General features: G+C 40.8%; 1 protein-coding gene across 1 annotated transcript in view; it reads left to right on the top strand.

The window, feature by feature from the left end:
• KIAA2012 (KIAA2012 ortholog) overlaps positions 1–13,007 on the top strand; it is a 276,256-nt gene that overhangs the window by 242,434 nt on the left and 20,815 nt on the right. Inside the window, exons 17-22 of the mRNA XM_089670508.1 lie at positions 3,034–3,088; positions 5,359–5,529; positions 6,656–6,752; positions 9,132–9,288; positions 11,237–11,375; positions 12,343–12,695. Of these exons, the coding sequence (XP_089526634.1) occupies positions 3,034–3,088; positions 5,359–5,529; positions 6,656–6,752; positions 9,132–9,288; positions 11,237–11,375; positions 12,343–12,695 (972 nt within the window). The remainder of the gene's footprint in view (positions 1–3,033; positions 3,089–5,358; positions 5,530–6,655; positions 6,753–9,131; positions 9,289–11,236; positions 11,376–12,342; positions 12,696–13,007) is intronic.

Genomic DNA, 13,007 nt, shown 5'->3' with positions numbered 1-13,007 from the left:
TAGAGGTTTTGACTCGTACATACCCTTTAAAAAAAAGTTTTGGCTCAAATTGAGCTTAGCCCTGGTTTACACCGATGCAGTGCTGAATTTGCAGCGTTTTCAGTGCGAATTCCGCACCGCATCAGAATCGCACCACGTTCATGCAAACCGCTGCGGGTGTGTATGTTAAGGTAAGAACACCCTGAAAGCGGTCCACAATACGCAGTGCGATCTGCAGAATCGGATTGCATAGGTGTGAATACCCATGCGATCCGATTCTAGTGCAGACCAAAAAAAGGGTCCTGCACAAAATGTATGGCTCCAATCACACCGCACACAAATTGCATGTGATTCGTACAGGAATGCGGTGCGGTTCCTGTGCGAATCACATGCGATATACTGGACTGCACATATGTGAACCCAGGCTTAGGCAACTCACAGCAAATAATAGATCACAATTAGCTGCTCCTGGGTGCTGTAGCTACCTAAAGTGTTCATTGTTTGAGATTTAACAAGCACTGAGGAAAAACACCTGCTGAAAACTCATGCTGAAATTGCTGCTTATATCTGCTGTGCTAGAGAGATAGATGTTCAGATGTCAAACAGCTGGAAAAAACTAGAATATTATATTTATATTAATAAAAGAGTAAAAGATCATCTAAAATGGCTTATCCGGCAATTGGCCTCCTGTTTATTAAGCATATAATGGAATAAGCCTTGGTTTACATTTGTGTGGGTTGTGTAGCCCGTGATTGCGCAAGCATGATGGCCCATTAATTTGAATGGCTGCTGTGCCCAGGTTTCCTGCAGAAAAACAGGTGTAAGCACCTTTTTCAAATCGCAGCTGCAGGGAAATCGCATGGTGCTTTTGAGCATACAATTTCCTTACGGTTCCCACAGTTGAAAACACGCTTGAGTTGAGATGCGTGAGGGCATGTTAATAAGAATGAATGGCAGCCCTGAACATCTCTACAGAGCAGCGTGATTTGGCCGTGGGTGGTTGAGGGTGTGGGAACACCTGTGATTCCTGCACCCGCAACCTCTCGCTCACATGCGGGCAAGTGTGAACCTAGGCTTACCCCCAAAAGCAAACATGTATTATACTGCAGGCTACCAATAGCTGCATTCATTTTCTTTTTCAGGCTTTCTTCCCTTTATTTTTACCTGGTGATCCTGCCAGTAAGTTTGTTATCTCTCAACAGAATAAGCTGTCCTGCAGAAGCAGCAGTTAGAGGGATGAGACATACCATTTACCACTGACAAAGATGCTTACAACAGTCAGCTTTTATTTATTCATGTAAAACCTCTGTCCGAAAAGAAAAACAATATTGCTGCAACTGCGTAAAAAGTGTTAGCTGGAGTTTAGCTTCAATTTGTTAGTTTATCTAAATTTGCTAGTACATCTAACACGCCCCTCCACCCAAATTGACAATGCTACTGTCCAAAGATTTCTCAGTTACTCCTTCAATCAGTGTGTAGGCACTCTAATACAGGAGGTGTGTTACTGGCAAGATCACCAGGTGAAAATAGAGGGGAAAAAAGCCTTGAAAAAAAGAAAACTAATGCAGCCACCACATCCAATGATTGGTAAGCTGCAATATATAAAATTTTTGGTTATGGTTCAGTACCATTTTAAAGTGATTCTAAAGGTATAATTAAAAAAAATATATGTTATACTGATCTGCTGCGTGCAGTGGTTTCGCACAGAACAGCCTAGATCCTCCTCTTCTCGGGTCCCCCGCAGGCTCTCCTGGCTCCTCCCTTCTGTTGGGTGCCCCCAGAGCAAGGAGCTTGCTCTGGGGGCACCCACTGCTCATTGTGTCCATTCACACACATAGCCATTGGCTCAGCTCGGCCCCGCTCTCTCTCTCTCTTCTCATTGGATCACTTGCTGTGCTTGACAGCCAATGGCTCCCACTGCTGTCTCAGCCAATGAAGGAGTCCCAGGATAGCAGAGACTCCAGTGCACATCACTGGATTGAGAGGGGGCTTAGGTGAGTATTGGGGGGGCTACTGCACACAGAAGGTATTTTACCTTCATGCATAGAATGCATGAAGGTAAAAACCTTCAGCCTTTACAACCACTTTAAATGTACACCCCTTTAAAAATTAAACATTAACATGCATTTAGAGAGCACAGCCTACCTACTTATTAGTTCAGGTTTTCATCTAGACATTGTAATACTGCACCAGTCCACCCAAGCACTTTCTGTCTGTAATCTTGTGATCCTGGACTACAGCTGTTTGTGATGATGGAACAATCTCCCTGCTGCCTCTCAGACATAGAAATCCTGATGTTTAAGTCCTAATGCACACTTGACATTTTTACAGCTGCTGTGTTTGTTTTTTTCCTTCAGCTAGTAACCCCCCCCCCCCCCGCATGTTATCCTATGTGTCCATGCACACATAGACTGGAAAAAACTCAGGACTAGTGGGTTTCTAGAGGAGTTTTTTACCTGTAAAGACGCTCTAATGTTGAAAAATGTGGCAAAGCGCGGTAAACCAGCGTTTTTGGACTTTTTTGACCAAAAAAAAAGTTTTTTTGTAAAAAAAAACCCAAAAACCGCAAATGTGGGAAAACGCCATTAAACATGGCAAAACACTGCTAAACGCTAATGTAAAAACGCTAAAAAAAGCTGAAACTTTACAGAGCTAACGTTACCAGCGTTATTTAAATGTCCCATGTGCACGAGGAATTAAGAAGTACTAAGATGTTTCTCATGTTTCAGTTCCAGTGCTGTAATCTTTTGATTAAATGTGGATTTGTAGTAGCTTCTCTGTTCACTCATCCTTGAACTGGGCATTCAAACAAGAGTAAAAATGACGTTTTACCTTTTTTAAACACAATGTTTTACTTTAAACTGTGGGACAGTTCATTTGCACATAACCCTCTCTCTAAAAAAAAAAAAAAACCCACACCCTGTTTTTTGGAACACCAGTGGTGTGGAGTGATGGGGAGAATGAATGCGAACTTGTTGCTGAGAATTACACAACCTGGCTCTTTGGTCTTTATATCTGTCTCATTTTAATCCCTGGTGTTTATTGTTTGTCCAGCAGCCAATCAAGACTACAGATACACTTTTCAACAAGATGCCTCAAACCAAGTCAGGTAGTGAATATTCTGTTTTCATTTGTGTGGATGTTTCCGTAACACTTCAAAATTGAAATGATAAAGCCTAGGTCCTGGATCCTAGGACAATAAACCATCTGCCTATTCGTGGATAGGTAGTTTGTTCATACATTACCCATCCTCTGTTCTGCAGTGAAGAGAATGGAGTTACGTAGCATACAACATTTACACGTGAACCACACTTTACTCTGGGTAAGTGTTAGTGATGGACTGGAACCTATTGATATAAAGACAAAAGGCTGTAACCACTTTCTACATTTTTTTTATTTATAGAATTCTTCGTACAAGGTACAAACATAAGGTTACACATACAGGTCTGTGGTAACAACCATAATGCAGGAGGCCCTCAATACTCTAGAACAGCCTTTTTCAACCAGGGTGTCCAGGCACTCTGGGGTGCCTTGAGGTTTCTTTAGGGGTGCCTTGGCAAAATGTCTAAAAATTGCCCAAAACTTGTATACAAGCCAGCGGGTGGAACAAGCCTGCCATTTCGTTACACAAAGCCACAAGTTTTCATTGTGCACCATTGCGACCTTCTAGCCGCTGGCATTCTGACAACCAATGACATTATCAGTTGATAAGGAGGATGTCGGTTGCCTGCATAGCATCCTAGTTTGACCCTCCCCTGCACCTCTCCATCAGTGCTGGGGTCACAGTAGCTCAGTGATGGAGAAAAACTGAGGAAGAAGAGAAACATTGGAATACTAGTCAGTACCAGTGTACAAAAGTGTATTTGCTTTGGAAGAATAAATCACCTCCATCGTTTGGAGAGATGACAGTCAAGCAGAAGGACTCAAGGAGTAAAAGAAAAAAATAAAATAAAATGGGGTAGTTTTAGTATTAAGGGGGAAGTAGGGTTGCCACCTCATCCCTTTACAACTGAAGACATAATAATTACACAGGTTCTGCGGCTGATTAAGGTGGTAACTAAACTCGCTGAGTACCCTATCTGCAATTAATTAGCCTCAGAACCTGTGTAATTAATATGTGTTCGGGTTTTAAAGGGATGAGATGGCAACCTCAGGAGGAAGACAAATGGAGAAGGGAAGGGGGGGGGGGGTGTTGGAAGGAGGTTGCTCCCCGTGGAACCACCCAAACCACTTCCTTTTTTAATCTAACAAGGTACTAGAATTTAAGGGGTTTGTTTCTTGAAAAAGACATCTGCAAGGTACTCTTCCCTAGTCATAAGCTGATTTTTCTAGGCAAAGATTAAAAAATTGGGTAGAGTAGAGAGAAAAAAACCTCTGTGGGTTCAGGAGAGTTTTCTCCATTCCTATTCCCTTAACAGTGCTCACCAAGACAGAAAGTATGTGGAAATCTCCCCAGTGGGGACCCAGGCAGAGGGTTTTGAAACCTACTCACCCTAGTAAAAAACAAATTTGGTTGGAATCTACATTCCCCAGCCCTCAACCATGCTCACATTATTTTAGGTTAGAACTGACACTATTGAAAGCCTGAATTTAACTCCTCCTCACTCTTTTTTTTTAAATTCAGGTACTTATATAGCACCATCAATTTATGCAGTGCTTTACATATATATATATATTGTATATTCACATCATTCCCTAACCCTCAAGGGGTGTACAATCTAAAGTCCCTACCTTACATTCATACATGTAATAGGGCCAATTTAGACAGGATCCAATTAACCTACCAGCATGTCTTTGGAATGTGGGAGGAAACCGGAGTACCTGGAGAAAACCCACACAGGCACAACATGGAAACTCCAGGCAGGTGGTGCCATGGTTGGAATTTGAACCAACAACCCTAGTACTGCCAGGCGGACGTGCTAACCATTTAGCTAGTGTGCTTTCTCCCTTGTACAAAGCCATTCATACCAGCCACAAATGAGGGTACCATTGTATAAATGTATATTCAGCTCTGCAATTCGTATCTATTCTTATACATTTGTACCTGTGCCATATATTCCTTGCAATAAAACCTTTGTTAACAAATAAACGTTCTGGTTGGAGCTATGCTTAAATCACATACTGGAAATCCAAGGTTTGCTCTGCCCACTGTCTTATAAATATCTATTTCCAACTAAACTAAGTGCAATTTCTTATTTTGGAAAACAGAAAGCATTGAATTTAAAGAACAGACGCAGTAGGTTGCATTTATCTTTGTGTTTGGATTTTATACGGCAGTCAGAATTTAGAACTGTGCATGGACTCATCTGAATGTCCTTTTCCTGAGTGATGATCTACTTTTTACACAAAAGTTGTTAATAATTATATGTAATTACTTAGATACAAGTACCACATTCACCCTGGAGAAAGTAAAGACAACCAATGAAAGACCATCAACTGGAAAGAAGAGTACATTGGAAAAAAAAGAAGAGAATATTCACAACGCTGAAGCTCCAGCTCCCCCTACTGTTCAAGATGAATACAGCATCAAGCAAGAACCAAATATTAAAGGTTTGAAGACTTGTAATATACATACAAAATCATATTTTAAAACTAGATTCATATGGAAGTATTTTATTCATGCATGCATGTACATACCTTTAAACATTTCAGACAATATGGCTGCATGTTGCAATGATTTCACTTTCTGTTGCTTCTTGCTGTGAAGAATGATATATTTGCAACATGCTTATGGACTTTTGCCTGGTACGCATGTTAAGTTTTTTTTGCTCAGCCCGCTGAAGCACTCACAAGAAGGTCTCTGTACTATGTGATGTTAGTACAGCGATCTCCCTGCTGAGCTATTTTGTTGTGACAGAGGGACTGCCCCCCCACCACAACACATTGGTCAGCGCTCTCAGCCATTGGCTGCCAATCAGCTGCTGGTTTTCCAGCATGTTTGTTCTACGGAAGATGGTCGTGAGATCAATTTCCGTCGGACAAGGACCTGTACACATGGGCTGAATGTGAGCCAGTTTCTACTGTACCAGCTGATTTCAACTGATATTCTGCTCATGTGTATGGGGCTTTGTGTCGCTTTCACTGATCTTCACAGGCCGAGTTAACAGAATCGGGACACTGAGAAAGGAAATTGTTGTATGAAGAATAATTAAAGCTGTACAACTTTTTCTTAGACTTCAAACTGAAATCCTGGCAAATCTCTAAATACAGAGTGTATATATATATATATATATATATATATATATATATATATAATTTTAGCTGCCAAAAGGATTTATAAATGTGTTCATCCAGTTTTGTGATCCAGACCTGTCTGGCAGACAGCATAGTCAAGTCAGTAATCTCGTTTTTGTCTACTGCAGTTAAGAAGTACAGCTTGGTCACCACCATGCTCCAAGCTTGTGGTTGGAAGTGAAGGAGAAGAAACTATATAGGTTAATTTAAAGTGACCCGTACATTCTTCTTGCGAGCCCTTCTAGCAGAGGTTGCTAAAGAGCTGTAACATGATAAGAAGCAATAAAAATCTCTTAACAGCCTTTATACACTTACTGTTAGGACAAGATGACAGGAGAAATGGTGTGATTCATTTAATGATTCATTTAATGAACTGAACAGCCAACCTTTAGATAAATATACTTCTTGTTCTTTAAGCTGAAAATTGTGTTTTGTTTTGTAGGTACAGGAAAACATACAAAGACAAAACAAAAGGATACAGATGTTTCCAAGGAAAATGTTCCAAGGGAAAGCAGGAAAAGCAAGAAAATCCCTGAAATGTGAGTGGCAGGTATCAATGGTTTTCATGCATGTTAATAGATTTTTTTTTTTTTGTCATTACCCTAAAAACTGAAGTCCAGGAAATATTTGTGTTTCATTCTTACATTAGTCTAGTTTGGAACAATGTAAGTATGCATTACACATACCTTCTCTGGGGAAGCTGGAAAACATTGTAGTATTCCTACTTAGGTTCCATGGAAGCAGCTACCCCACTGCACACTGACCACAGGGGTTGATCAGTTGGCACCAATACCATTCTTATAAAGTGTTGTGGTTTTTTTTTTTTTCAATTAATACAAGGCATTCTATGACTAAATGAGGTGGAAAGGAGGGGTGGTGCAGCTGCTTGCGAAGATTGTGATTATCACTGTAGTAGCACTGACAACTACAGTGATTTGCAACGTAACCAGCGGTCTATCAGTATGTAGGTATAAGTATGCAATACAAATAATTCCTGGAGTCCAGCTTTAAGCACTCAGTCATTCCCAGCTTTTCCAATATATTGAGATTGCCATTCTGCCATATAACCATTCTTTTCGAAAGCAGTACTGTGTAGGACATAGATGAACTTGCGAGTAGACATGACTCTGCAATGGTACTGTTTGCTTGCAGTAATAATGTCTGCTAGTATCATAGCCATAGCTGTAGCCAGCAACACTGATCATTGTATTCTTCCAGCGAGGATGCTCCTGCCAGAAGACCACAATAGCTCTGTGGGATTGATTCCCCCATCCACAAGGAGTGTGTGGATGGGGAATACAGCACATCTTTTTTTTGTTCAACCCGGTATTTAATTGAAAAAAAAATGCATAATGTATGACGTGATATATCCAAACAGTTGGTATTGGAGATTGAGATGGAGGGGATATCTGAATATTCTTAAGCAGGCCCAAAGGACCCCCTATAAAAATGTTTTTAGGGAAGAGCCCCTAAAGAAAAGAAAGTACTACCAGGTGCCCCAGGTAATTTAACTGAAAATATAGTTTTATTGAAACCACATTGCAGTAGAACACCATAAATATACACACACGAATTATTAAACTATGTCTCCACCCGTCACCATTGAAGGCATGACAACATTCTCACTTTAAAAATTAGGGAACCCGGGTTCGATGTTATTAGTACATGATGTCAATCACCCAAAATTGCTATATCCCAGAGCTCTAAACCTCCGCTTGAAGGAATGTATAACCCATTCAGTGCAGGCATCTAGCAATGTAAGGAGGTAGAGTCAGGGTATAGCATAAGGGATAGCAAATTGTTAGTAATGAAAGCTAAGGCTGGGGAAAATGAATAAAGAATGTAGCCATATAGGAATCAGAACATAATTAGAAACTGTAAACCTTAACCATATTAGCAATATTAATGAATTAACAGAAATTCATATAAAAACAAAAAGCATAATATCAAAAGTGCAGCTGCCTTCATGTATGCTGTGCGAAGAATTGTGAATAATGCGAAAGAGCTGACTCGCAATGCAATTAAGTGCGGCTGTATCTTAATAACAGCGAGTTAAACATTAAAGGTCATAGTCATTGTTGGTATTAAGGTAGAATGCCCTCTAGTTGAAGGAAAACACATTCACTTCAGACCTTCAGGAGGAGATCCTTCAGAGGAGCGCTGTTGTTACCAGACCTGGTTTGAACAGTCTCAGTAGAGGGACCCAGGTGGGATGTGACCAGGGGAGGTGCCTCATACAGTTACCTTAGAACCAAGGTGTTTGCGGATAAGGTGGCTGAGGGACTAAGGCTGTATCCAAGTCCAAGTAGCCAAGTCCCATTATGACCACAGATAAAGTAAAGTAGGGAATATGTGTATGTGAAGGTTCCCACTCACGTGCAGAGTACCACTGATAGCATGGCGTTCTCACCGCAAAATAGTCCACAGACCGATGATTGACTTCCTCCACCACGAAGTGATCCACATCCTTGTGGCTGATGAGGAGTACCAGTTCCGTGCTGGTGAATCGTCACTCCTTCCAGGGCAGAGAATGGCCACACATGCGCATTAGAAGGTTAGTTCATACTCCGCTAAGTTCAGCTGGATATAAAGTTTATACATAACCAGACATCGAGACGTAGTCCTGGGGTGTCCTAATGTAGGAGCTACAGTCGACGCGTTTCGCCCATTTGCCTTGAACACAGGCTTACTCAAGATCAGTCAAAGGACCCCCTATATGTGACTACTGTTCCTGAGCCACTGGTGCTTGGGTAACAGAAACAGTAGTAGGCTTACCATAATTCAAAATAACATCTTATTTTCCTGGTACTCATATCTGTAGTCTAGTGGCAGAGATAACTGCAAAATCTGACAGTTGTCTGTAAAATATGACTTTCATGGTTGGGATCAGTCTTCGTAACCAGACTATTTCTTCTTAGCAACAAAGATGTAGAAAGAGAAACAAATGAGAACAAAAAAAAGCTGCCTGACCTTGATCTACAGGCAGAAGTCACACAACAGAAGAGTCCACCAGGGAAGCAGCAGATGACTGAAGAAGAGGAAATGGTGCTCTTACAGGAGATTACCGACACTGCAGTAAGTATCTTGCCAGCTTTTAATGAACAAAGCAAGTATTGCCATGAATGTTTCCTTATAGCACAAATACAATGGTTTTAAACTGGACATATAGTGACAGATATATGGGATGTGCCATTGCTGACTTGATCTTAAAGATACAAAACCCAGGGCTGTCATTCTTATCCAGCATTTACTAGTAAATCACTGATCTTAAACAAGCATGCATCTGCAGCCAATGGAGTCTAAAAAGCGATTCACTATGTTTTGTGGCAGGATCAAGATAAGAGCCTTGGAGACTATGGCTTAAAGCTCAAACGTAAAAAATAATTAGCTCAGGCTACAATACTCACCTTCAGTCCTCAGCTGTCCTTAGCAGTACTCTTTTTCCACAACAAGATTTCTCAGTCTTCTGAGTTTAACAATGCCCAATGGGAACATATTATAAATGCAGTGATCATTGCACTGTGCCCTAAGCGGTAGTCACCATGGCATCCCTCATCCATAGTGTGTTGAAGCAATGACAGCTTCCAGAATTCTGTTCACATGTCTTTAGAAGCACAACAGGACCCATACATTTTCTCTCCTGTAAGCTATATCTTGGTGGAAATGAGGAGTTCACCACCACAGAAAGGTGAATATGTACCACATATTCCTAGTGATGCCAACTGAATGTAGCACCTTCCTAGTCAGTTAGGAGGAGCTAGACCTCAGTTGTTAACTAGGAGGGCTGAGTAGCAGCCTGGGTGTGAAATCATGGTCAGAGCTGAGTGGCTCTGTAGACTAGCCCTCTGGAATTTCGCCCTGCTTTAGAACTCTGGAGCAAGGTGTAGAAGCAGTGGGTCAACCTGAGGAGTGGCTGATCTGCACTTTTGAAGGATCCTGGCTAATCCCCAACAGGAGGCTTGGCAAGGGGCCAGGACAACCCTTAAAAGTAATTGAGCCTGCTCAGCTGCAGGACAGTTCGTGTGGAAGACAGAGAGCAAGAGAATGTGAGGCTAAGAGCAAGAGCATGGGAGGGGTCTCAGATGGAGAGAGGGGCTCATCTACTCAGACCTACTCAGACCCTCACTGGCCCCCAGAGTGAGGACGATTTGTGCAGCAGAGAAGAAGTGGCCCAGCTAGAAGGCCTAGTAGCAGCCACCAACCCACCACCTGCACAGGAGAAGGACTGAGTGAATAGACCTACACCCCCTAGGCCAGATAGGGGAAGGAGCACTCTGGTGGGAAACCAGATTTGCCACCTACTGGGCTGTCTAATTTTTTAAAGCAACAGGCATCAGATCCCCTGCTCAGGGATACTGCCAGACAGCTGGGTAAAGAAGAGGAGTTTATCTGGGGTCTGGGGTGGTACTGCAGGAGATGCCAGCCAGCAGAGACTTGTAAATAGTTCCAGGAAGTTGTCGTCAATTCATTGGTTCCATTGGGCATCCCATATACCCCTTATCCCATCCAAGTTGAAATCCCCCTAATAAAACATCAAAAAACATGCTCAAGGATTGATTACTGACTCTTGGATGCAAGTCTGGAAATGCGTGTTGCCTGGCTGTGCAGGACTATAGAGGGACCCAAATACTCAGCAACTCCTAAGTGGGTAGTGCTACTTGACTATAATGTACTGATTAAAGTCCATCTCCAACCAAAACAATTCATTTTGGAGAGAATGGGGAAGGGTTAGAACCTCTTTCAGGTTGTTAATGATGATGTATTCATATTAGAGAGATTTCCCTTCACTTTCTGTCAAGAAGAATAAATGGCAAAGCACGGGTTTTTTTAAGAAATTTTGAAAAAAATATTTATTATATCTACTCCTTTACATGAATTGGGGAGTGAATATTTTTGGGACTTGTAGCACGTGACTAATATATTTGACCTACAATAGTCGTTATACACATAAAAAGTAGACCTACACATGAATACATCTGTATGACTGGAATGTATTTTACTTTCACATGATTGCTCTTCATAGAAAAAAGAGACAGTAAAAGGGAAGGGCAAGAAGAAAAGCAAACCAGAGAAGACTCAAAAAAAGGAGAAAAATCAAGCCAACGCAACCAAGAAGTCAAATAAGGGATCTGCTACAGAAGGCAAGGCTGCATTTGTAGTAGGTAAGTTATTTTAATTTAATGGAGATACAATCTGCAGTTACACGTAACATGAAAATGCTCCTTGACTTTACTTTCACTGTTTACCATACATAGAGCACTAGGAATATGAATAGAAAAGCTGATTACTTCAACAGAAATGATTGATGGCATCATGAGGATGTGTCATGTTTGATTAACCAAGACTAAGATATAAATGGACCTAGTCCTAGGCCAGCTTAGAAGTTTGTTTGTATGGCTTTTTTACTTTTTCAGTCTAACAGCACAGCAGTCGCTCTCCAGTTTTCATGAATCATCCCATAGTGTTGTACACCTGCACAAATCATGCAATAGTTTGATATTTAGAATTTTTGAAAGAGAGGTAATCATTCTCTTTTTGAAAGAGAGGTAATTAATTTTGAAAATTAGCATAGTTTGTCTTGGATTTTGATAAGGTTTTTCATGCAAAGACAATATTGGTTTTATATATACTGTATTTCTTTATTATAATTAAAAAATAACATTTTTAAAAACAGTTTTCTTTTTTAGTCTGTTAAATATGGAATATAAATATGCAGTTTTTTCATATGCAGCCAGGAGGTGGAGCATCTGGTTCCTTTCCTTATGTTTTTCAAGTTTTAAACAGATAGTCTGAAATCAAACAGCTTCTGCAGTGCTTTTTCTTTACCAAAACCATAATACTCAGTGAATTGTGGGTAGAAACTGTGTGTTGTATAATATTTTGAAAGGGATCATAACACGGTTTTGATTTGTGCATCTTGCAGAACAAACACACCTGGAAAATGTATAAATACAGACTGCATATCCAGTGTTATCATGTTTAGTTATCCACATAGAACATTGTGCAGACAGAAACTAATTGTGTGTATCATGAGTACATTATAGCTGATTGTATAGTCGCCATTATATAATAGTTTGTTGCATTACCCCTTTTCCCAGTGACAGTTTGTATTTTTGGGGGATTTTACAGGACAGCCCAAAGAAAAGAAAGCAGAAAGCAAAATAACCTATCCAAAGAAGTCCTCAGGCACAAGACAACAAACTATCCAACAGGCTCAGGAAATACCTGATGAGATGCCAGAAGAAGAAAATGACTTTGACCTTGATGAGGAAAGTGAAGACTCTTATGTAGTAACTGAACACGTGAAGAGAAGCCCCTCTCCAGAAGAACCCAAAGATCTGCCTCTAGACTCAGACACAGAGGCCACACAAAACATTTCCAGCCTGGATACAGAAAAGACGGCTCCTATGCCTACATTCACTACCCTTGCAGTGCCAAATCTTCCCATTGAAGAAGAGTATGCTACCAGCGAGTCATCAGAGGTAACAGCTAGACATCTACCATTTACAGAGAAATGATTGTACACTAACTATAACAGAATTAGTTTTCACGTATCTGCTGATATATCTTTACATAATTCTTAACAAAGAACTCATAGATTGTGGTCACTGGTAGGAGCAGTCAACAATCTGCTCATCCTGGCAAGCTCAAAACATACTCACAGGCAGTATAGAAAGAAATAAGACACAATAAAGGAAAGAGCACGCCGGATTATACAGACTATTGCAGGCCATAAATGTAACAGAATAAGAGGAAACGAGTGCTTGGACTGTTGTGTGAGCAGCTAGCATAAA

The sequence above is a fragment of the Staurois parvus genome, unplaced genomic scaffold, assembly GCF_062004578.1.
Source record: "Staurois parvus isolate SC_StPar_1 unplaced genomic scaffold, SC_StPar_1.0 ptg000011l, whole genome shotgun sequence".
Classification (NCBI taxonomy): Eukaryota; Metazoa; Chordata; class Amphibia; order Anura; family Ranidae; genus Staurois; species Staurois parvus.
Note: the sequence above shows the minus strand (reverse complement) of the source record. Positions and strands in the feature narration are given on the sequence as shown.